The 24,804-nt window shown below is 43.1% G+C and overlaps 1 protein-coding gene across 2 annotated transcripts in view; it reads right to left on the reverse strand.

Moving 5' to 3' along the window:
• met (MET proto-oncogene, receptor tyrosine kinase) overlaps nt 1-22,218 on the reverse strand; it is a 192,666-nt gene extending 170,448 nt beyond the window's left edge. For both annotated transcript variants that reach the window (XM_060928408.1, XM_060928407.1), the window contains exons 1-2: nt 21,829-22,218; nt 13,194-14,366 (exon numbers count right to left, since the gene is read on the reverse strand). In XM_060928408.1, coding sequence (XP_060784391.1) covers nt 13,194-14,357 — 1,164 coding nt within the window. In that variant the 5' untranslated portion in view covers nt 14,358-14,366; nt 21,829-22,218. The remainder of the gene's footprint in view (nt 1-13,193; nt 14,367-21,828) is intronic.
• Between the last annotated feature and the right edge of the window lie 2,586 nt (nt 22,219-24,804).

A 24,804-nucleotide genomic window follows, 5' to 3' on the forward strand; every position in this document is an offset into this window, starting at 1 on the left:
TGTTTTTGTTTATCCACCTAGCCAAACTTTTGTAAACCTCTACACGCGACTGTACGACGTCCAGCGAGAGTCTTTCCTTTCAGAACTGATTTTCCCATTAAAATATGAGGCAAAGCAAAGTGACGTAAAATCAATCACCTTGAGGTGTTTGTTTCACGATGCTTTTAAAACCGCGATCTGAAAACAGCCGTAAGTGCCGTTATAATTAAAACGGCCGTCGATCAGAACGCTGGAATTATATTACAAACTACAATCAATGAGCTTTCACATTCGATTTAAACGCAGTCCAGCGGCTGTTTGGCTAATCAATCGTAATCGGATATTAATTTTGACTTGAAACATGTCTGTTAGTTATTAGATATAGCTGTACGCTGGACTGATAAGTCATATACAACTTATTATAGGCATAAATGGTGGAGTCAATCATTTTAAACAGGCTCTTCTTCTCATTCATGTGAACGTTTTAAGTCGGCGTATCAGACGCTCGCTGGCCGTGCTGTGAAAATTGTCCATGCAGACGCTCATCTAAGTTTCCAAATCTGTCATTGCTTCACTCTTGAATATTTTCTATCGTGAATATGATTATTAAAGATCTTATAATCTCTGATTTCCAAAGAAATGTATCTGGTTTAGATCTGTTCAGTACTTTGGGAGTGACGGCAGGTTGAAGTCGGTACAACGGAGTAAAAACTCTGCTCGCGGGACGTCGGGAAACTGCCGGTGCGTTTCTTTTCTTTTTGGGTCACGAGAAAGCAGTCAGTCTCTCTCTCTCTCTCTCTCTCTCTCTCCTGATCGGTTTCCCACTGGATTACTCGTCAATATCAATCAGATCACTTTTCTAGGGATGCTCTCTCAAACAGCTCTCACTGTTTCTGATGAAGGATTCAGCAAAATTTTCCGTCCGCTAGTTTTGATGTTCTGATTCACGGGAGACTTTGAAGTGAGTTTTTAGAGCTTTACCTACTTATTTTTTCAAATTGAACTGATTCCTGTAAATAAATAACTATTTCAGAATAGAACTGGAGCTGTTTTGATGAAAAATATTGAGATCTTAGTGGTCAGAATGAGATTTTAAATAAAAAAAACGGAAGTCAGAAACGCGAGTGTCGATTTCAGTTCAGTTAATGTGAATTGTTTATTGGATGTGGATCAGACAGGGTTTTTAGAGGCGCGACTTGAAAGCTATGAATATTAAGCCTCGGTCACAACCGGCCGTACGTGCTTCTACGGCCGGTCTACGTGCAAAAAACGCAAGAAACGCACGGAGGGCGCGCGTGTGACGTGCTGATTTTCGAGCCGTAGACCGGCCACAGAGGTTCTTTGTCATGTCAAACAAACTCTACGGGCGCTTACGTTTTTTTCAGGTTGCAAGACAAACTTATGGCCAACATGCGTCTTTCTCCACGAACAAAAAAAAAAAAAACGCAGCGATTTGGGAAACGCCAAAAATCGCACGGCCAAAAAAATCGTACGTCCGGTTGTGACCTAGGCTTTAATCGAAATAAGAATCATTTATATTCGTTCATATAAACACTAGTAGGCCCTACTTTTGAGAAATACAAAGGCCTACAGAGCACAAAGAAGGGATTAGAAATAATCTTTTATTACTTTTTTTACCGATTTTACGGTTTTACCTAATTAGCCTAAATAATACTAATTAAATATGAATTTGCATAATTAGTTTTTATTACATTTCAAACTTAGTATTCTGTATCCAACCATCTATGTGCTTGCCAACATAATTATTTCCATGTAAATATCTTGAAAAGAATAAACATTTGATCTCATTGGTTAATGAGGCCCGTTGAGCCTCACGCAGAATATCACGGCCGTTTAATAAAAATTAAGCCGTTTCTTCAATCTTTGATTTGTAATATCTGAAGAACGGATAAACGTATTTTCTCATCTCATCTCATTATCTGTAGCTGCTTTATCCTGTCCTACAGGGTCGCAGGCAAGCTGGAGCCTATCCCAGCTGACTACAGGCGAAAGGCGGGGTACACCCTGGACAAGTCGCCAGGTCATCACAGGGCTGACACATAGACACAGACAACCATTCACACTCACATTCACACCTACGGTCAATTTAGAGTCACCAGTTAACCTAACCTGCATGTCTTTGGACTGTGGGGGAAACCGGAGCACCCGGAGGAAACCCACGCGGACACGGGGAGAACATGCAAACTCCACACAGAAAGGCCCTCGCCGGCCACGGGGCTCGAACCCAGACCTTCTTGCTGTGAGGTGACAGCGCTAACCACTACACCACCGTGCCGCCCATAAACGTATTTTAATTCTGTAAAAAGTATCTTGTTCTGCATTCGGTTCTGAATTCAATGAGAACTTCAAGTTTCAAGCAGTTTGGACTGAATTTGAATTTTCACCTGATATTGAACCTGTTTTAAGGTTTATCAACGCTGCTCCGTTCAAGTCAAGTGACGCCAATACAAGCAAGACACAGCAGTCAAAGAGCAAAACAATGACTACTACGTCTTTGCAGTGTAGTAGTTTTAAAGCCTGTTGTATATTGCTCTGATAAGGAGCGATAAGAAAACGAGAGCCTGTGCAACATCTGCCACGGACGGTGTTATAAACTCAACTGACGGCGCCGAGAATTTCGCTGCTCCTTAAAAAAAAAAAAAATCGTAAAGGTGTTTTTTTTTTTTTACTTTACTGGAAAGTTGAAACTGAAACCAGGGCTTCTTTAAACAGTAAAAGTCAGGGACAGGGTTTTGTGCTCATCTGTGTCTTCTCTTGGGGTAATCCGTGGCATAAAGCACTTCTCTCGTGCCATTAAAAGCGAATTTGGCCCTGGTACATCATCGTCATGAAAAGCGATAGAAGAAGTCGGGCTGATGCCGAGCGGATGACAATGTTTAGAGCAGGAGATACGCGGAACAAAAATATTTGAGGTGCCTGAATGGAGCCGGCCGTTCTCGGACGTGATGAATTAGGAGCGCTTTGTAAAGTTTGGACAGATGAAGCTCTAAGGGCGCTGAGGAACCGTAACAGACGAGAGAGAGAGAGAGAGCAGAAGGGAAATAAATAACTTCGCTCTACGTCCATATGAACTGTTAAACCGACCCGTTCTGAAACACACACACAAAATCCTGATGGAGTGTTTGAGGTCTCCGGCTGTCCACAGAGATTCAGATAAGATAGCCGAGACGGATTTACAAGTCACCGCGGTTCGAAGAGTCTGAAGCTTCCTCGTAACATCCGAGCAAACAAACCTGAGGCGGAGGAAACGGGTCACGGAGAACTCCGCAGTTAATAAACAAACACTCTTCTATAGTCACAGAGATTATTCTAACGAACGAATGAAAAACATCATGTGTAATTACAGCAATTACACATTTTTTTGTTGTTTTCTTTAATTAAAGACGGACAGATCGTACTTTATATCCAGTTTGTTGTGGAAACAAGTAAGTTCCTGAGAAACCACACGGCGTAAACTCCTCCGTCCTCCGCACTGACACTGGAGACTCCTTCCATAAAATGTTCAACATCTCGTCACAGAAAACGTGGTTTTTTTAAAAACCCGGTCATGATGTTACGCCAGAAACGATTTTCGGTGATAGTGAATTTATCGATACTTTCTGACCAATCAGAATCAAGAATTCGACAGCACCCTGGTATGAACTGTATTATTCGATCCACATTCACTGGATACGAGCAATCTCATGCTCTGATTGGCTACTCTGCTACTAGGATATCAGCTCATCGACTGCGAGTAGAGAAAAACAAAACAAAATGGCGGCGCGCATCAAGCAGCTATACTACAGTGCCCAGTTGGGGGTTCGGTGTCTTGCTCAAAGGCACTTCAGCGCAACCTTCAGGTCATGGACGCCCATGTTAACCTAACCGCATGTCTTTGAACTGTGGGGGAAACCAGAGCACCTGGAGGAAACCCACGGGGAGAACATGCAAACTCCACACAGAAAGGCCACCATCAGCCACTGGGCTTGAACCCAGAACTTTCTTGCTGTGAGACGAGCGTGCTAACCACTACGCCACTCAATACCTCCTGTTCTACACTCCAGCCCAGTCGGTGGCAGTAATGCACTTTTAAATTGGTTTGGCAAGCGCCAAATAAAAACCCTGAAGAAGAAGAAGAAAATGGCAGAACATGTTGCTCAACCACCACCAGTTGACTTGCTGACTTTGGGACTGCGGTTGTCGTGAACGGTTTTGCGCTCGGGTTTCCGTCGGTGGGGGGTTTATAGCATCAACGAAGCTGACTTTATGTTTGGACTGTTAATGTTATAGTCATGTTGTCTGTTGTTGCCCAAATGAGGATGGGTTCCCTTTTGAGTCTGGTTCCTCTCGAGGTTTCTTCCTCATGTCATCTGAGGGAGTTTTTCCTCGCCACCGTCGCCACAGGCTTGCTCATTGGGGATAGATTAGGGATAAAATTAGCTCATGTTTAAAGTCACTAAAATTCTGTAAAGCTGCTTTGCGACAATGTTTATTGTTAAAAGCGCGATACAAATAAACTTGGCTTGGCCTAGTGGTTGGCGTGTTCACCTTTCAATCGGGAGATTGCGAGTTCTACAGTACACGCGGTCGGGTCGTACCAAAGACCATCATAAAAATGTTACCTACTGCCGTCTGGTGAGGCGCCGCAATACAGATGTGAGTGGGGAGTCAAACTCTCATGGTTACCAGAGGACCCGCCCCCCCACTGTAACCCTAGCTGTATAGGTGAGAGACCGAGGGCTACGGAAATCGGTGCCGCCCGATTGCATGGCACGGGAAGGACTTTAGACTTTCAGTGTTGCTCAACCAACCGAGGACGAAATAAAAACTATTCGAAAACAAAACTCCAAAAAAAAAAAAGCAACAAAGTTTATGGAATGAAAGCACAGGGTTAGTCAAAATTACGTGAACACTAATGGATTATTTTTATTATTCTTTTTTTTATTATTCTTTAAATGGTGCTGCTGCTCGCTTGTTTTTGTGTTGAACGAAATGGTGAACGGTTTGAGAGCGTCCTGTAAATCATCTTGCACGTATGATGTGTGTTTTGTGAATGAATGGTTTCTACCATTTAAAGGAACAGTCCACCGTACTTCCATAATGAAATATGCTCTTATCTGAATTGAGACGAGCTGCTCCGTACCTGTCCGAGCTTTGCGCGACCTCCCAGTCAGTCAGACGCGCTGTCACTCCTGTTAGCAATGTAGCTAGGCTCAGTATGGCCAACGGTATTTTTTGGGGCTGTAGTTAGATGCGACCAAACTCTTCCGCGTTTTTCCTGTTTCCATAGGTTTATATGAGCAGTGATATGAAACAAGTTCAGTTACACAAATTGAAACGTAGCGATTTTCTATGCTATGGAAAGTGCGCACTATAATGACAGGCGTACTAACACCTTGTGCGCTTCGACAGCGCATTGATACGGAGCTCAGATATCAATGCGCTGCCGAAGCGCACAGAAGGTGTTAGTACGCCTGTCATTATAGTGCGCACTTTCCATAGCATAGAAAATCGCTACGTTTCAATTTGTGTAACTGAACTTGTTTCATATCACTGCTCATATAAACCTATGGAAACAGGAAAAACGCGGAAGAGTTTGGTCGCATCTAACTACAGCCCCAAAAATACCGTTGGCCATACTGAGCCTAGCTACATTGCTAACAGGAGTAACAGCGTGTCTGACTGCGTCTGACTGACTGGGAGGTCGCGCAAAGCTCGGACAGGTACGGAGCAGCTCGTCTCAATTCAGATAAGAGCATATTTCATTATGGAAGTACGGTGGACTGTTCCTTTAAGTGTTAACGTAATTTTAACTAACCCTGGATATGATGGGAAGACCGTATCTTTTTTTTTTTTTACAAGAATTACTATTGTCGCATTTTTCACGAATTGCTCCTGTCATTTCGTGGTCTTGTTTACATTCTAAGCGGGAATGATTCTGTCGGAAGTTTTGTATAAAGTTTTTGTTTATCGAATTTGCAAAAAATTAAAATGCTCCGTTTCTCAAAATCCAGTGACTGTGGATCGAATAAAAAACAAACTTATGGCCCTTTTCCACTACCCTTTTTCAGCTCACTTCAGCCCGACACGGCTCGCGTTTCGACTACCTCAGAGCAGCACGACTCGGCTCGCTTCAGCCCTGCTTAGCACCCAAAACGCGCACGGTTTTGGAGTGGGGCTGAAGCGAGCCAAACCAAGCTGAGTGAGGCTAGGGGCGTGAGCAGACACTCCCCTGTGCACTGATTGGTGAGGAGGAGTGTCCTCACATGCCCACACACGCCCCGCGAGCACGCTGGGATCTGTAAACACCGTAAACCCGGAAGAAGAATAATTACGAGAATTTCTGAAGCCTTATGCGCCTCGCCTCATCTATACGCTCTTGCCAGTATCTGTTGGCGTTGTCGGTGACAACAAGCCACAGCACCAAGACCAGCAACACTAACGACCCCATGTCCTCCATGTTTATTGTTTACTATCCGGGTCATGAGAGTACCGCTTAAAAGATCACTGATGTCACTGTTTGCGCCGCCTAACGACATCACGTGACATCCACCCACTTTCGCTAACTCCACCCAATGTGTCCACCCACTTCCAGCCAGCACGGTTCAGCGCGGTTGTAGTCGAAATGCAACTCCAACAGCCCCGCTCAGCTCGACTCAGCCCAACTCAGCACCGCACGGCTCAGCCCAACTCAGCCGCGTTGGTAGTGGAAAAGCGGCAAAACAGTCTTATATACTATCAACCCACCTACGACTCGATTTCGTGGAATAACTGTTCATTATGAAATGATTCACTGGGTTTCAGAGCGATGGGAAGTTCTTGTCTGACGACTTTCTGTGAGACTTCCTCGTCTCGCTACTCGTTAGGCCTTTCATTCGCAAGCAGGCTCATTAAAACCATCTTTAGCTTTGTAGGTCATGTGGAAATGCACGTGTGTGTGTGTGTGTGTGTGCATGCGGTAATTATCTTACATAACCCTGTTCTGTTATAAACTCTGGAAAACGATGGCCCTGTGGATATCGACAGGCTCCTCAAGGAGTCATCAGGAGCGAAACCCGTGCTGTTATTGATCGGCCGTGATTAAGTGATGGATCCGATCCGTGCTGATGGATGAGAGATGGAAAGGCAGCACGGAGACGGTGATTTATAGCCATGAGAGAGAAGATGAGGCCATGTGTTAATGACAAACCGCCAGTTCTTAAAGAAATCCTCAGCGTTTTTAAACATTACGCTTTTTATCCTGGCATACCCAGAGCGGCCTGGGGAGCAGTTCGGGGTTCGGTGCCTTGCTCAAGGGCGCTTCAGCCGTTCCTGCTAGTTCAGGGAACCGAACCAGCAACCTTTCAGGCCCAAGGTTGCTTCTCGAACCATTAGGCCATGGCTTCCCCCAAACTAACCTCTCTCTAGCGCCTCTAACCCCGAGGCACGGTATTTCCCTGCGCTGGAACAGAGAGACGCCTCATGAATTATTTCCTCCTGAGGATATATATCTGTGTTTATGAATTATTCGTGACCCAAAACCTTCAGGAAAGCTTCCATAATTGCAACTGGAATGACATTTTACCGTCTTGCTCTGAAACTAACGCAACCTTTTGAGCTTTATCTCTTAAAGCAGAACAGTTGATGCTTTTAAATCTGATGCTTTTACTTTATTCGAAACCCGCAGATTCCTCCGGGTTCGTTTACAAACTCTGATCGTGAATAAAACTCACAACCTTCTTTTTATTCGTTTTATTGGTTTATTTGACAAATTACTGTTGTGAAATTAATATTGTATCGCTCCGATTATGAAGACGCAGTTTGTGTGCTTATGTGAATATTAAAATATTAAATATTAAATTATTAAATATTAAAATAAGGTCGGTAGGTAGGAAAGTTTTTTTTTTTTTCTTAATTTTGTTCGAAAAAATTAACACAAGTAAACATCTTACAAAATAGTATTTTGGCACAGAATCCTTTATACCACACATCATAATAAAATAAGTGTTTTAAATCTTTAAACGAATAAAAAAAAAATATCGCGAGAGTTCGAGTTATGATCTACGGAAGCGATATTTCATGATATTTTCATGTAATAATGTGAAAACACCTTATCAAGAAATAACGTGAAAATAACGTCCTAGGCTAGGCTACTTCCATTAAAAGCAGACGGCCTCGCCTAGCCTACTGTAGAACTTGGGTCGAGCAAAAACATGGCTGAATCCTGAATGACTCCTATTTGTATAAATAGGGGACTACATAGGCGGCAAAATGTAGTGTTTTTCCCTGCCATGGAAGTGCACTTGTATACTGAAAAGGAAGCAATTTGCATTACAGCCTTGAATGAGGATTCAAAATGGCGGCTCGGCTCAGTTTTCCCTTCCTCCTTCAGTATACAAGTGCGCTTCCATGTTTATGCAGGAGGGCTGATAGAAGTGGCGAAACATTTTACTTTTTATCGTTTCTTTCACAACTTGAATGCGTTGAAACAAAAAATTATGACAAACTAACGCCGCTTACACTAAAATATCGAGGGAAGTTTGTAATAAAAACTTTACGGTCGGCAATTTCGACGCGGAAATTCTCGATCGGTCGGGTTACCGGAAACACACTATTTTTTTTAATTTGGCCTCATCATAGAAACAATACGTTTAAATAAAGTGCAACTGCGCATGCTATTTTAGCTTCCTTTCTTTCTTTTTTTTTTGCGATCCTGATACGCTACACTAGTAATAACTAGTAACTAAACAGACAAATTTCTCCCTCCGTCTACCTCCTCGACAACATCAACAACATGTTTACAAATAAACGATGCTTAATAAAGAAGAGAAATCAAAATGCAAAACACGCTGGAAATGTCTGAGAAACGTCCATTTGGGGACATTTGTCCAAAAAAGTTAACCATAAGAACGCTCTTAACAATCCTAACTAGTATATAGCTAATTATTCTATCCACATTCACTGGATATGAGTGATTGCGCACTCTGATTGGCTACTCTACTCTACGACTAGGATATCAGCTCATATACCGTGAGTAGAGGAAAAACAAAATGGCGGAGCGTGTTGCTGAACCAACTGAGGATGAAATAAAAATAAAACCCCAAAAAATTATCAAGTATTTAAAAGAAACAGAAACAGCTAAAACTCCAGCCCAGTCGGTGGCAGTAATGGACCTTTAAGTCACAGTCGCTACATGCCCCAATACACAATCCTCCTCCTCCTCAGTCTTTTTTTTCCTACAAGTTATGACACGGAAAAATCCCCAAAGCTGTAATTCGTGAACACGCCACTCCGCATACACTCTGTCCGTCTCCGTTTGATCACAAAACAATAAAAGGTTTTGCGAACCAACATTTCAGCAACTTCAGATCAACATCAGTGTCCCCTGCCGCCGATTTTCTGAATCGAGCCGTAAAGCTAGTCTACTCCCATGATAAAAAAAAAAAAAAAAAATCACGCGATTGCATTCCTGCGTGCTGACTGGCCAAATCTCGAAGTGGTGTTCGTGAACCTTCCACGCCGTGCTGTTTTACCTATCAGTATCCCCCAATCAGCACGCAGGAATCCAATCATGTGATGTTCAATCATAGCGACGCCGGCAGAGTAGACGGACTTTTCGGCTGGATTCAGTGGACCGTTCATGAATTACAGCTTTGGGGATTTTCCTGTGTCATAACTTGGAGGAAAAGACGACCGAGGAGCAGGAGGATTGTGTATCGTGACATGTAGCGACTGTGCTTTAAAGGAGAACTGAAGTCATTTTTAAACTTGCTTTATTTCTTAATTAGCGTGTTATTCAGTTACGTTTTCGGTTTTAGTAACCTTATATCGTGACTCGTATTGGCAACTAATTGCAATTAAATATTATACTCATCAGCCTGTTTGGTTTTTATCCGTGTTGAATTTAGTTCGTTTGGTCCACGGCAGGCGTCGCTTATCCGCGCGATCTTCACGAGACTTGTGCGAGACTTCGAAACGTAAAGAAGTGTCAGCGCCGCCATTTTGAAAACTGTTTTCCAAGCGAAGTATTGCACAAAAACGAGTTTAAATGACGATTACTGCCGACTTTTTTCAAACTTTCCTGATTGCTGTCAAAACAAACAAAACTTCCGGCTTGATCACATCAGCGTTCGAAAGAGGGCGCGTGCGTCTTTTGACAACGTTGGCAGATGTCGGTCGCTTTGATTTCCGCTGTACGTTTTACTCCCGTCCTACGATGTCTCGCACAGGTCTCGACGAATCTCGTTTACGGCCGTCGCTTTGACATATGGACTGATATATTACAGAGCATATTTCAAACACTCAGAACTTGCTACAGCAGCGACAAAATAGCGATCAAACATGCATTCCGATGTTTAATAAAATGAGAAATAGAATTTTGATTAAAAAAATTTGCCTGCAGTTCTCCTTTCAATTGGTTTGCCAAATGCCAAAAAACTCTGAAGATCGGACATTTTCAAACTGACAACTCAACCAAACCCTCTAATAGCTATTTTTGGGGTGTTGGGTGAAAACAATAATAACCTGTTCAGAACTAAACTTCAAATTACAAAGTTTGTCACTCTGTTAGCTCAAAGACTGATCCGTCTCCAGTGGAAGTCTCCTCATCCTCTGAGCTGAGCCCGGTGGATGCAGGAGGTGATGCAACATCTCAAACCTGGGAAATTGAGACCCACAATAGGAAGCTCCTCGGCCACGTTTGTAAGGATCTGGCAACCATTTACAGACTACATTCGAGCCAAGCTCTTGACTCCCACACCGATCTGAATACAAGTTTACATGAAACAAATAACATTTATTTCTACTCCTGTTTCTAGCTCAGTGTTGTTTTATTTTATTTTTTTATTTTTTAGCCCACCTCAATGGAAAACTAATTTAACTGATATCAATTCTATTTTCTGTAACTTCCTGTTTCTCTTTCGGGTTTTTATTCTTTTTCTTTTTCCATTTTATTGTATTACCACTGCTTTTCTTTATTGCTGTCTTGTTTTGCTATGTGGCTATCAATATTTGGAAAAAAAAAACTAATAAAAAACATGTTTGAATAAAATCATACACACTTAAAAAAAAAAAAAAAGAAGAAGAAGAGAAGAAAACCCCCAAAATACAAAAAAGGAACAAAATTTATGGAATGAAAGTATTTGATGGTAAGAGCACAGGCTTTCGTCTAAACGGGGGAACAGGGGCGCTGCGCCCTCTTACTCTCGGCGTGCGCCCCCTTACCGACTCCGTGAAAACATCCCAGCAACACTACGTGACAATGTGTCTGATCATCAAATACGTTATAATTGCTCCAAAAATATTCCAATCATAGTAGATACACCGCCAGACGGTGCAAAAACAATCCGAATTGGCGTTTTCCAGACCGAGGCGCCATGTTGTTTAGTTGTTTACTTGTCGCGGCTGCTCTCGCGAGATTTGACATGGGTTACATACAAGGTCAGCTGACTTGTAGCGCGAGATTTCTCGAGACTGAATGACCTTTCACCCACCGGCGCGGGAGCTTTTGACAGAAGTAGTTCGCGAGTTGTTTTTGTTGACACTTGGGCATTTAAAGATGTCGTCCCGCGGCACGAAGTGGAAGAAAGCCAAAGACTGTCCGGGGCAGAAGAAGATTACTTCTTTCTTTTTCAATGTTGACAGACAATTTGTTACAATTTCCCTCTCAGATAGCCTCAGAATGTCCCATTGGAGCATTTTTCAAAGGCTTCGCACGGCGGGGGGGACAGGCAACCGGCACCATCTCCCCCCCCCGCTTCGCTCCCTCGCCATGGTGAGCGCCCTCATACTAAATTTTTCTAGAAAAAACCCTGAGAGCATATCTTTTTTTATCTTTCAAGAATTATTATTTTTTTATTATTATTATTATTGCATTTTTCACAAATTGTTCCTGTCATTTCACGCTTTGTTTACATTCCAAGCGGAAATGATTTTGTCGGATGTTTTGTATAAAGTTTTTATTGATCGAATTTGCAAAAAATAAACAATAAAAATGCTCCGTTTCTCAAAAGCCAGTGAATGTGGAGAGAATAAAACAGTAATTCCACTCAATCTGGTCGTACATGGCTTATAGACAACTCGGTGCGACGCGCCTCGTCGGCTCTCAGCTCATGTACGACTCGATTTCGTGGAATAACTGTTAACTAACCTACCTTGCTTGCTCGATGAGATATTATCATTATTATTATTATTATTAATTATTAGCTCATCCAGACGACAGGTCACGAGTTCATCTCATCATGTGTTGTCTGTCTGGCGTCGTCCACATTTCACGAAAATTGCTTCTTCTTTCAATTCTTCACCGATTTTTATTCTTTTTGGCAGGAAGGTCGGTCTGCCTGGGGGTGCATATACTATAGCGTCTACCCAAATTTGCATAATTGCAATTAATAATGAAGATATAGAGTAATCAATCAATCCTGAATGAGCAGTTTCCACACAAATCGCTTCTTCTCCGTCAATTCTTCACTGATTTTGAGTCTTTCTGGCATGAAGGAAGGTAGGGGGACCTAGGGTGCATAGAACTTCTACCCAGATTTTACAATAATAATTACAATGATTAATGACGTTATGGACTAATTAAGCCTTAACGAGTGAGCAGTTCAACAAAAAGGTCGATTCCTCGCCGTTTTGGATTCTTTCTGGCGGTATTCCTAGGGTGGACAGATAATAAAGGGTTCATTCATTCAGCTTCTGTATATAGCTTGCAACATTTATTGCGCAAGGAAGGCGGCCCACTTTAGATCGTTCCTTCTGGACTAGACGGAGCCGGAGTGATCTACGCCGTCATTGACGGTCTTGGTATTATTTTCAGTGATGCAGGTGAAATAAAGATGGGCTTCGCTGCCGGTTTGGAGGAAGAAAATCAAGTGAATTTGAGCTGCGTTTGTGACTTTTCCCTGAACTTGCGAGCTGATTGGTCAGAAGCACTCTTATCTGCAAAGTTCAGCTTTTGTTCAACTTTTGGAATGTCTGCTGTGACCTAAAAAATTCCTTGTGCATTTGTCAGACGCGGGCTGGCAGTTATCAGGAAGCGTGTTAAAATTCTTGTCGAGGTATTCACACATACATTACGTTACGTTAGAGGAGATCGAGATTCAGTTGAAACACGTTGAAGAATTCCTTCAAGACCAGAAAAGTTCATGACACACTAGAGTTTATTTAGCGCACACACACGTGTGTGAACCCACATCCTCCCATTTAATCTTTACATTTTATAGGAAATAAATAATCACCTGGTTGTAGGACTTCATTTTGGCTCCGGTTAAGTGGTAGAGCGGCTTGGTGTAGGCCTGCCTCATGAAGAAGTCCTTGAAGAAGTTATTGATTTCGGCGATGGAGATGACGCACACCGTGGAGCTTGCTGTGGGATCGGGCGAGTCGGGTTTGCTCTTAGCGAAGGCGGCGAAGAGCACATCTTCTCCTTCTTTAAAACCCATCTCCCTGCGTAGGTTGCTTCCAGTTTTGGCGACGTGTGCTGCTTGGAGGACGTTGAACACCGTCTGGGTTGAACGTTTCCGTCTGCCTTTCTCCGAGTAGATGCACTCGAAGGGCATTTCCACGTAGTGTTGAAGCTCCAGGTCGGAGGAGCAGATACGGACGATTCGCGTGTGGAAAGCCCTGGAGGTGCTGCTTTCTCGTTGCACGGTGAGGAAATAAACATACGAGCCACTATGGAAGGAGTAGACGTAGCGCAGAAGATAATTCCCGCGTAGCCCTGGCTTGAGGTCCATGTAGGACTGCTCGGAAACAAACTCGAAGCGGTCCTGGGTGTCCCACATCTTTCGTACGGAGATGGTGTGGTGAAGCCGTGGAGCTGGAGGTGCGTCCAGCGGCTCTGAATTAGCAACGAAGAACCTCACGACTCGACCGACTTCAACGTTCACGATCTGGGTTCCGGACGGACCGGCGACGTAGCGGCTGCCGTCTTTGTTATGCGAACCCATGCAGGTCACGTCGACGTCCAGCTGACCATCTTCCAGCACGTGCCGGCTGCAGACGCCGTTCCCGCCCGTGCCGCAGACGAACAGCTCGGGGTCGTAGTAGGTCTCCATGATCAGGGCCATGTTGGTGTTATTGGTGTTGGGAGGTTGGCCGGTGCAGCCTTCGCAGGCACTGCATTGTGGGCCATCGCGCACAGGTCCAGTCTTATAATCATCTACTTTCTTGAGGTCGCCAGATAATGCGTAAAGAATGTTGGTAGCACCGACGTATACCCTTCCTTGGAAAACTAGAAGCTTCTGGACAGGTGTGTTTGAGACAAAGCGAGGGAGGTCGTACGTCACGGAAAGATTGAGTTTGGAGATTTCGCTCGGTTCCTTGCATTGGCCAAATACGCCCCACCATAACGTCTGGAGAATGAGAAGAATGTATGCGGTACTGGGGAGGGTACTTCTCATTTTGCTTGTCTGGAGGGCAAAGAAAAGGTCAGATTAGGATATGTTTCAACAGAATGAGTAAAGAATGTTTACTATTACTGTATCTACAGATAGGGATCGCAGGTGAAAATCCAAATTCAATCCAAACTGCGCTCATTGAATTCAGAACAAGATACTTTTTACAGAATTAAAATATGTTTATGCGTTCTTCAGATATTACAAATCAAAGATTGAAGAAACGGCTTAATTTTTACAAAACGGCCGTGATATTCTGCATGAGGATCACATGGTCCAAAACAGGCCTCGTTAACCAATGAGATCAAATGTTTATTCTTCATAACTTTTCAATTTTTCAAGATATTTACATGGAAATATGTTGGCAGGCACATAGACGGTTGGATACGGAATACAAAGTTTGAAAAATTAGTAAAAACTAATTATGCAAATTAGTATTTCAGTAGTAAGATTTATGCTAATTAGGTAAAACCGTTAAATCGGTACACTCAGAAAAAAAGTAATAAAAGATTATTTCTAATCCCCTCTTTGTGCACTATAGGCCTTTGTAGTTCTCAAAAGTAGGGCCTACTAGTGTTTATATGAAAGAATATATCATTTACCAGCTGGGAGGTCCGTATGGTGAAATACCGTGACCGAGGTCTTGAAAGTATACTGAGCGAGGCCCTCTGGGCCGAGGTCAGTATTCAAGGCCGAGGTCATGGTATTTCACCATATGGACCGACCTCATCTCATCTCATCTCATTATCTCTAGCCGCTTTATCCTTCTACAGGGTCGCAGGCAAGCTGGAGCCTATCCCAGCTGACTACGGGCGAAAGGCGGGGTACACCCTGGACAAGTCGCCAGGTCATCACAGGGCTGACACATAGACACAGACAACCATTCACACTCACATTCACACCTACGCTCAATTTAGAGTCACCAGTTAACCTAACCTGCATGTCTTTGGACTGTGGGGGAAACCGGAGCACCCGGAGGAAACCCACGCGGACACGGGGAGAACATGCAAACTCCACACAGAAAGGCCCTCGCCGGCCACAGGGCTCGAACCCAGGACCTTCTTGCTGTGAGGCGACAGCGCTAACCACTACACCACCGTGCCGCCTGGACCGACCTTAAGCTGGTAAATAATATATATATATTTTTTCTTTACCAAATTCTAACAGAAAACGAGAGCGCCCGAAAGGGAAAACCGAGCCGAGCCGCCATTTTGAATCCTCATTCACGGCTGTAATGCAAATGGCTTCCTCTTCGGTATACAAGTGCACTTCCATGGCAGGAAAAAAACTACATTTTGCCGCCTATGTAGTCCCCTATTTGTACAAAATTCAGTCATTCAGGATTCAGCCATGTTTTTGCTCGGCGTTAGCAACAGTTAGAGGTTTTTAGCTTTCTCCTGAAATGTTTTCTTTTATTTCTTCTTCCTCAGGGTAGTAAAACTCGCTTTCGCTGTGAACACTGTCGTTATCGCTATCCATGCTGTAAAATTAATGCTATTCTCCTGAGAAATGCTGGCAAAAATTGATAAGATTTTTGATAATCTTAGAAATAAATCTTATAAAAAAAAAAAGATAAATGTTGACAAAAAAATTCTACTATGTTTGTTGTTGTTGTTGTGAACGAACGAGTTGCTAGAGGTCCGTAACCGGGGTCCGTAACCGGGGTCCATACTGTAGGATACGGACCTGCTCGCCAGCCAATCAGAGCTCAGGATTTGGACCACGAAAAAAATAAAAATGATTATTTCGATTAATATTCACAGCTTTCAAGGTGAACCTCTAAAACTCTGTCTGATCCACATCCAATAAACAATTCACATTAACTGAACTGAAATCGACACCTGCGTTTCTGACTTCCGTTTTTTATTTAAAATCTCATTCCGACCACTAAGATCTCAATATTTTTCATCAAAACAACTCCAATTATATTCGAAAACAGTTATTTATTTACAGGAATCAGTTTGATTTGAAAAAATAAGTAGGTAAAGCTCTGAAAACTCACTTCAAAGTCTCCCGTGAATCAGAACATCAAAACTAGCGGACGGAAAATTTTGCTGAATCCTTCATCAGAAACAGTGAGAGCTGTTTGAGAGAGCATCCCTAGAAAAGTGATCTGATTGATATTGACGAGTAATCCAGTGGGAAACCGATCAGGAGAGAGAGAGAGAGAGAGAGAGAGAGAGAGAGAGAGAGAGAGAGACTGACCGCTTTCTCGTGACTCAAAAAGAAACACACCGGCAGTTTCCCGACGTCCCGCGAGCAGAGCTTTTACTCCGTTGTACCGACTTCAACCTGCCGTTACTCCCAAAGTACTGAACAGATCTAAACCAGATACATTTCTTTGGAAATCAGAGATTATAAGATTTTTAATGATCATATTCACGATAGAAAATATTCAAGAGTGAAGCAATGACAGATTTGGAAACTTAGATGAGCGTCTGCATGGACAATTTTCACAGCACGGCCAGCGAGCGTCTGATACGCCCGATATATAAAAATTCAAGCAGCTTTTAGTAAACGATTGGTGCAACTGGCGAAAGAATTTTGCTTCGATTTTACTGTCCAATCATTAGCTTATTAGTATCAATAACGGAATCTCATGAGGTGATTTAATGCAAACTCGAGATCATTAGTGTTTTCATGATGCATAAAAATGAGCAGGGATGCATCCATACATTATTTTAAACTGATATCGAGACTGATATCAAAATGATTACCCAAATTATCAGTAATCAATCAGCGGTGTTGTTTTTAGCTCTGTTTGTAGAGATGGACTGGTTTGAGTATTTCAGAAACTGCTGATCTGCTGGAGTTTTCACACACAACAGTCTCTAGAGTTTACACAGAGTGGTGCAAAAAACATCGAGTGAGTGAGTGAGTGAGTGAGTGAGTGAGTGAGTGAGTGAGTGAGTGAGTGAGTGAGTGAGTGAGTGAGAGTTCTGTGGGTGGAAAAAACAAATGCCTTGTTGATAAGAGAGGGTCAGAGGGAAATGGTCAGCTTGGAAGGATACAGTAACTCATATAATCACTCTTTACAACCGTGGTGAGCAGAAAAGCATCTCAGCATGCAACAGCAGAAGAGATGCTTGTAGAACTCGAGTCCGACTCGTGCCCTAATTTTAAGCACTCGTGACTTGGACTCGTGCATTAACTGCATTCGGACTCGTAAATTGGAGACGAGGACTCGGATTTTTTCTTTATTTTTGTAACGTGCCATAATAATTTGGCATAAGATATTTATATCTACATTAACTTTTATACTAATTTCATGCAAGAGAATGCACATTCACCTGTTCATACGTCATGTTGAGGAACAAACTAACGTTAACGGCACTAAAATGCCTGGAGAGAGTATTATCTATGGAATCAATTTTGTGCCAAAATGTTCATAGAATACTTTTGAAATATCAAACAAAAACGACAAATCAAAATACAAAAAAAAAAAAGTCAATTTTTTTAGACTGGCAAACAAATTATTCGTGTAATCGTGCAAAATATCAGCCTATTACTCTTCAGAAACCTTTTATTTTTGTTCCACGTCTTTCTCAGTTTTGTTTGACGTAATTTATTTTGGTTGCGATTCCAGCTCTCTCGTTTGCGCTCCCTGACTTTTTGCTTGCAGTTTTGGCACAAACTTCACGTGTGGGCGGGCTGTCCAGGAATGCATTCCCATTGGCTAACTTGTGTTTGACTGACAGCTACGCTCAGCCATTCCCTACTCGGATTCTGGCGGACTGTTTGCCGAGTGACCGATCCATTGACGGTAAACAAGGATCGAGTGGACTTCAGTGGCGACTATGATACTGAATTAATTCAACAAAGTGTAAGTGCGGGACAGATGTGCTGTATGTGTTGCAGTAGTGCACATTATGCAGGCGTGTTTAACGTTAGCAAGACAGCTATTATATTGGGTAGTGGAGCGAAGGCTAACATTTGACTTGCCACGAAACACCTGCATAATGTGCACTACTGCAACACATACAGCACATCTGTCCCGCACTTACACTTTGTTGAATTAATTCAATATCATAGTCGCCACTGAAGTCCACTCGATCCTTGTTTACCGTCAATGGATCGCTCACTCGTCAAACAGTCCGCCAGAATCCGAGTAGGGAATGGCTGAGCGTAGCTGTCAGTCAAACACAAGTTACCCAATGGGAATGCGTTCCTGGACAGCCCGCCCACACGTGAAGTTTGTGCCAAAACTGCAAGCAAAAAGTCAGGGAGCGCAAACGAGAAAGCTGGAATCGCAACCAAAATAAATTACGTCAAACAAAACCTGAGAAAGACGCGGAACAAAAATAAAAGGTTTCTGAAGAGTAATAGACTGATATTTTGCACGATTACACGAATAATTTGTTTGCCAGTCTAAAAAAATTGACTTTTTGTTCTTTTTTTGTATTTTGATTTGTCGTTTTTGTTTGATATTTCAAAAGTACTGTATGAACATTTTGGCACAAAATTGATTCCATAATTGTCCACTTTGCTTCTACAGACTTCTCGTGCGGTGGGAAAAAAAATGCCCTGCTGTGTGTTCCATATGTAGAAGAACTATCGAGGAGACGACGGGGACGACCTCGAACTTCAATCGTCATTTGGCAAGACTCCACCCAGAGAAGGAAGTGACATGCTATGTTCATTGCTCTGTTGATAGTGGGCGGGGCCTGCTTGCTTAGCGATGAACTAGCTAGTGTTAACCCTCTCGCACGTTGATAGTGGGCGGGGCTTGCTGAGCGATGAAGTAGCTTTTTATCTGTAGCCTGTTAACTAAAACGGAGCAGTCGAGCAGGAACGTTAGTCCGACACAGTAGCAGAGACGCTTTCACATAAAGGCAGAAACAGACACCGTCACATGGTCCGGTTGGAGTCTTGTTCTCGACTCGATTTGAAATTCTCTTCGATGACTCGGACTAGAACACTGGGGACTCGAGACTGGGGTCCACTCCTGCAGGAATCTTAGAATCAAGAACAAGTTCCTATTAAAGTGGTCCAGTGAGTGTATTTTTTGCTGCTCTTCGTGCTACATTAACATCGACAAAATGCCTCTCAGAAACAGATTCTGGAGCGAGTCCTGCTGAAAGCACGTCCAAAAAAAAAGCACTGAAATCACTGCTTACTATCTATAGATTCATAACATAACAAGCCGTCTTTAGAAACGGGCTGCAGCTCACCACTAACCACTGTTAACATAATGAGCAAATTTCAAACATCTACACGACATTTATGTGGTCGTGCAGCAGCAGCAGCGGATGAATCACTGGAGAAAGCAAGCAAGCGCCCGCGAGGATGAGGCTAACTTTAGATGGTCCTCGAGGGAGCGGCTGATAAACTCAATTACAGCTGGCCGGACTGCAGACGATCGAGAGGTGATTTATCTTTTTATTTGGCTGAAAGGCTTTTCCTTTATGAGGTTTGCTCTGTCGAGCGAGAGACGTCGGAAGATAGACAAGAGCTCATGTTGCCTCCTGCCATCAAGGCCACTGGAGAGCTCCGAGTGCCCTTATCTGTGCCTCACGAAAGGCAAACAAGAGGCTCCTGGACAGGAGGAAGCGTTTTAACTGGAACTCTTCTCGTGTTTAATGAGTAACTTGGGCGCAATTAATTTGTGATTTCCCTTGCAGGGTGTTTCAAGTGGATTTGTAATTTAGGATCACATAAGTGCTGGTTGCATTCCAAACTGCTCACTGTTTCGAGGTCTAGTGCACTAGGTAGGGCAACCTGAACGACTGCTTCGACGCACAAACAATTATTTATCATCAATAACTCAAGCAGCATTATGGAAAAAGATTTTCATTTCCATCAATCGGCTCAGTCTGACTTATCGAGCCATTTATCGCAACATCGATATCATAATCATTGAAACATCATACCACTAAACCCTAAAGATGTTAGCTAAACAAATCTACAGCGCCCCCTAAGGATCATGGAGCAAATTATTTGTTTTTAGTCACCTTTGCTTTCCACTGCAATACGTTTTAGGGTCACGGTTAACACGAAAGTATTGCAAAATGAAACTTAAAAAAAAAATCCCACCATGACCTATAGGGGGCGACAGAGAACCTGAGAATAAACCTACTCATTTCTTCACAATTAAAACTGCCTAGATTTATATTTCTATCTCAGCATGGGGGGGGATGATAATCATAATAATAAATCACGATACATCATCAAACTTAGGTTTTAATCGTAGACAATAATTGCCGATAGCGTCACAAAATAAAAAAAAGTTTAATTTTCTTCCAAAGATGACTGAATGTGGAAAGAAATCAAAATTTAAACATTCTATCCACATTCACTGAATATGAGCAATCGCGCGCTCTGATTGGCTACTCTATTCTACTACAAGGATATCAGCTCATATATCACGAGTAGAGAAAAACAAAATGGCGGAGCGTGGTACGGAAGCAACCGAGGATGAAATAATAACGCTACTTGGTGAAAAGGAAAAAAAAGCAACAGAATGGAATAAAAGTATTTCATGGTAATAAAATAATGCATGTTTTTTTTTAAGTTTTTCAAAAATTATTAATATTATTATTGCATTTTTCACAAATTGGTCCTGTCATTTCGCCAATTTGTTTATATTTTACCCGGAAATTATTTTGTTGGATGTTTTGGATAAAGTTTTTATTTATCGAGTTTGCAAAATAATAATAATAATAATAATAATAATAATAACAATAAAAAATGCCCTGTTTCTCAAACTCCAGTGAATGTGGATATGACTCGATTTCGTGGAATAACTAAATTATTGGTACCACTGGAGTCCTCTTTCACATCCCCTCCTGTGATACCTGACAGAAGTATAACATGACTTGATTTATCGTGATATCGCGATATCGATACTAGACATAATTCCAGATCGCTCTGCCCTTACAGTGCACTCATTTAGTCAGATATTTGAGATTTTTCACACAACAAACTTTAGATTTTCCTCCCTCTGAATGTATAAATGTGCACTGAGGGGTCACGGGGTCAGAAGCAGAAAGACAAACAGCAGGTTTTCTGTTTTAATGTTGACGAAGACAAGTGTTTTTAGTCTCTCTAGCTAATGCTAACAACTTGTTTTAGCCGGACGTTGCCATGGTAACGGATCCAGTTTAGGGCCCCCCCACACATACTAATAAAAGTTTTGTTTAAAAGTAAAAACCTTTAATGAGAAAGGTTTGATGAGGAAAGGCTGAGAGTGAAGATGAGAGTGTGAGAGAAACGGAGAGAAACAGTGAGAGTGAAGATGAGAGTGTGAGAGAAACAGTGGGAAACAGTGAGAGTAAAGCGCAGAGTGTGAGAGAAACCGAGAGAAACGGAGAGAAACAGTGAGAGTAAAGCGCAGAGTGTGAGAGAAACCGAGAGAAACGGAGAGAAACAGTGAGAGTGAAGATGAGAGTGTGAGAGAAACGGAGAGAAACAGTGAGAGTGAAGATGAGAGTGTGAGAGAAACAGAGAGAAACAGAGAGAAACGGAGAGAAAGCCTGACCTGCTGAGTGATTAAACTCCAAATCACATCTTCACTGATCCCGGGAAGCGACGCGCGCGCGCAGCTCCGCACTCCACAAACTAACCCAGCAGAGTCGGTGTCCGTCAGCGCTGAGCGGCTCCCTCTCTCTCTCCTCCTCTCTCTCCTCCTCTCTCTCTCCTCCTCTCTCTCCTTCTCTCTCTCTCCCTCTCTCTCCTCTCCCTCTCCTCAGGAGCCACTCACAGCACGGAGGGGAGGGCCGGGCCGGGTCGGGTCGGGTCGGGTCGGTCCGGGTGTGAGAGTGATTATACAGTGATAAAGTCCGCTTCCCCGCCGCACGCGCTCACACACACTAAACCGTTACAGCCTTCAGCGCAGCTCGCGCACCGCGCGCGACTCCCTCACTGACTGACTGAGCGCGCGAGTGGCTCCAGTGATGGTGCGCGAGCCTTCAGGTGAACGCGGACTTTTCGCAAAGGGTGACGTCATCAGTCACCGAGCACGCTGATTGGTCGATGAGGACGGAGGGCTTCATCTCAGTGGCTACAGTTTATTAATAATAATAATAATAATAATAATAATGGGAGGAGGAATAAGTAATTATAGGAAGGTGAAGAAAAATATATAGGATGAAATAATTACCTTTTTTGTTTGTTTGTTACAAATACAGAAATGCTTGATTTAAAAACAAAAACAAAAAACATTTCTTATTATTGGGGGAAAAGCCCCAAAGGTCTGACAGGCTGTCTAAGGGGCAGGATCAAGATAATAATAATAATAATAATAATAATAATAATCTCATCTCATCTAATAGGAAGAAGAAATATATATATGATTAAATAATTACCTTTTTTGTTTGTTTGTTTGTTTGTTTGTTTGTTTGTTTGTTTGTTTGTTTGTTTGTTACAAATACAGAAATGCTTGATTTAAAAAAAAAAAAAACATTTCTTATTATTGGGGGAAAAGCCCCAAAGGTCTGACAGGCTGTCTAAGGGGCAGGATCAAGATAATAATAATAATAATAATAATAATAATAATAATAATAATAATAATAATAATCTCATCTAATAGGAAGAAGAAAAATATATAGGATGAAATAATTACCTTTTTTGTTGTTTGTTTGTTTGTTTGTTTGTTTGTTACAAATACAGAAATGCTTGATTTAAAAAAAAACATTTCTTATTATTGGGGGAAAAGCCCCGAAGGTCTGACAGGCTGTCTAAGGGGCAGGATCAAGATAATAATAATAATAATCTCGGGCGGCACGGTGGTGTAGTGGTTAGCGCTGTTGCCTCACAGCAAGAAGGTCCTGGGTTCGAGCCCCAGGGCCGGCGAGGGCCTTTCTGTGTGGGGTTTGCATGTTCTCCCCATGTCTGCATGGGTTTCCTCCGGGTGCTCCGGTTTCCCCCACAGTCCAAAGACATGCAGGTTAGGTTAACTGGTGACTCTAAATTGACCGTAGGTGTGAGTGTGAATGGTTGTCTGTGTCTATGTGTCAGCCCTGTGATGATAGTGTAGTGGTTAGCGCTGTCACCTCACAGCAAGAAGGTCCGGGTTCGAGCCCCGCGGCCGGCGAGGGCCCTTCTGTGTAGAAACATGTCTGTGAAGATTCTCAGTCATCCAGGTCATAGTAACTGTGGGTGGTAAAAGAGAGCAACTGGACTTGCTTGAAGATTCTTGAAGACGTTTCACCTCTCATCCGAAAGGCTTCCAGGGTGTACCCCGCCTTTCGCCCGTAGTCAGCTGGGATAGGCTCCAGCTTGCCTGTGACCCTGTAGAACAGGATAAAGCGGCGAGAGATAATGAGATGTAATAAGGGGAAGAAAAATATAAAGGATAAACTAATTACCTTTTTTAAGTTTATTTTTGGTTTTTTGTTTGTTTGTTACAAATACAGAAGTGCTTGACCTTAACATTTTTTCTTATTATTGGAGGAAAAGCCCCAAAGGTCTGACAGGCTATCTGATGGGAAGGATAATAATAAGTCAGTCAGGTTCAATGCCCAAACTGATAATCACATGATCAGTTTTTCTTTGGCTAATCAGACACAAGGTTTGCCACCACTCTTGCCAGAGCAGTTGAGGGTTAGGCACCTTGCTCAAGGGCACTCAAGCCAGTCCTGCTGGTCCAGGGAATCGAACCAGTAACCTTTTGGTTCCAAAGCTGTTTCTCCAACCATTAGGCCATAGCTCATCTCATCTCATTATCTCTAGCTGCTTTATCCTGTTCCACAGGGTCGCAGGCAAGCTGGAGCCTATCCCAGCTGACTACGGGCGAAAGGCGGGGTACACCCTGGACAAGTCGCCAGGTCATCACAGGGCTGACACATAGACACAGACAACCATTCACACTCACATTCACACCTACGCTCAATTTAGAGTCACCAGTTAACCTAACCTGCATGTCTTTGGACTGTGGGGGAAACCGGAGCACCCAGAGGAAACCCACGCGGACACGGGGAGAACATGCAAACTCCACACAGAAAGGCCCTCACTGGCCCCGGGGCTCGAACCCAGGACCTTCTTGCTGTGAGGCGACAGCGCTAACCACTACACCACCGTGCCGCCTCCCCTAATAATAATAATAGAGAAGGCTTACGACCGTGTCCCTCGTGGTGCCCTGTGGGGGGTGCTTCGGGAGTATGGGGTTCAGGGCCCACTACTGCAGGCCATTCGGTCACTGTATGACCGGAGCAGGAGTATGGTTCGCATTGCCAGCATTAAGTCAGACTCGTTCCTGGTGCATGTTGGACTCCACCAGGGCTGTGCTTTGTCACCGGTTCTGTTCATAACTTTTATGGACAGAATTTCTAGGTGCAGCCAAGGGGCGGAGGGTGTCTGGTTTGGTGGCATCAGGATCACGTCTCTGCTTTTTGCGGATGATGTGGTCCTGTTGGCTTCATCAATCTGTGACTTACAGCATGCGCTGGAACGGTTTGCAGCTGAGTGCGAAGCGGCTGGGATGAGGATCAGCACCTCCAAATCCATGGCCATGGCA

Source organism: Neoarius graeffei, chromosome 8 (genome assembly GCF_027579695.1).
Source record: "Neoarius graeffei isolate fNeoGra1 chromosome 8, fNeoGra1.pri, whole genome shotgun sequence".
Lineage (NCBI taxonomy): Eukaryota > Metazoa > Chordata > Actinopteri > Siluriformes > Ariidae > Neoarius > Neoarius graeffei.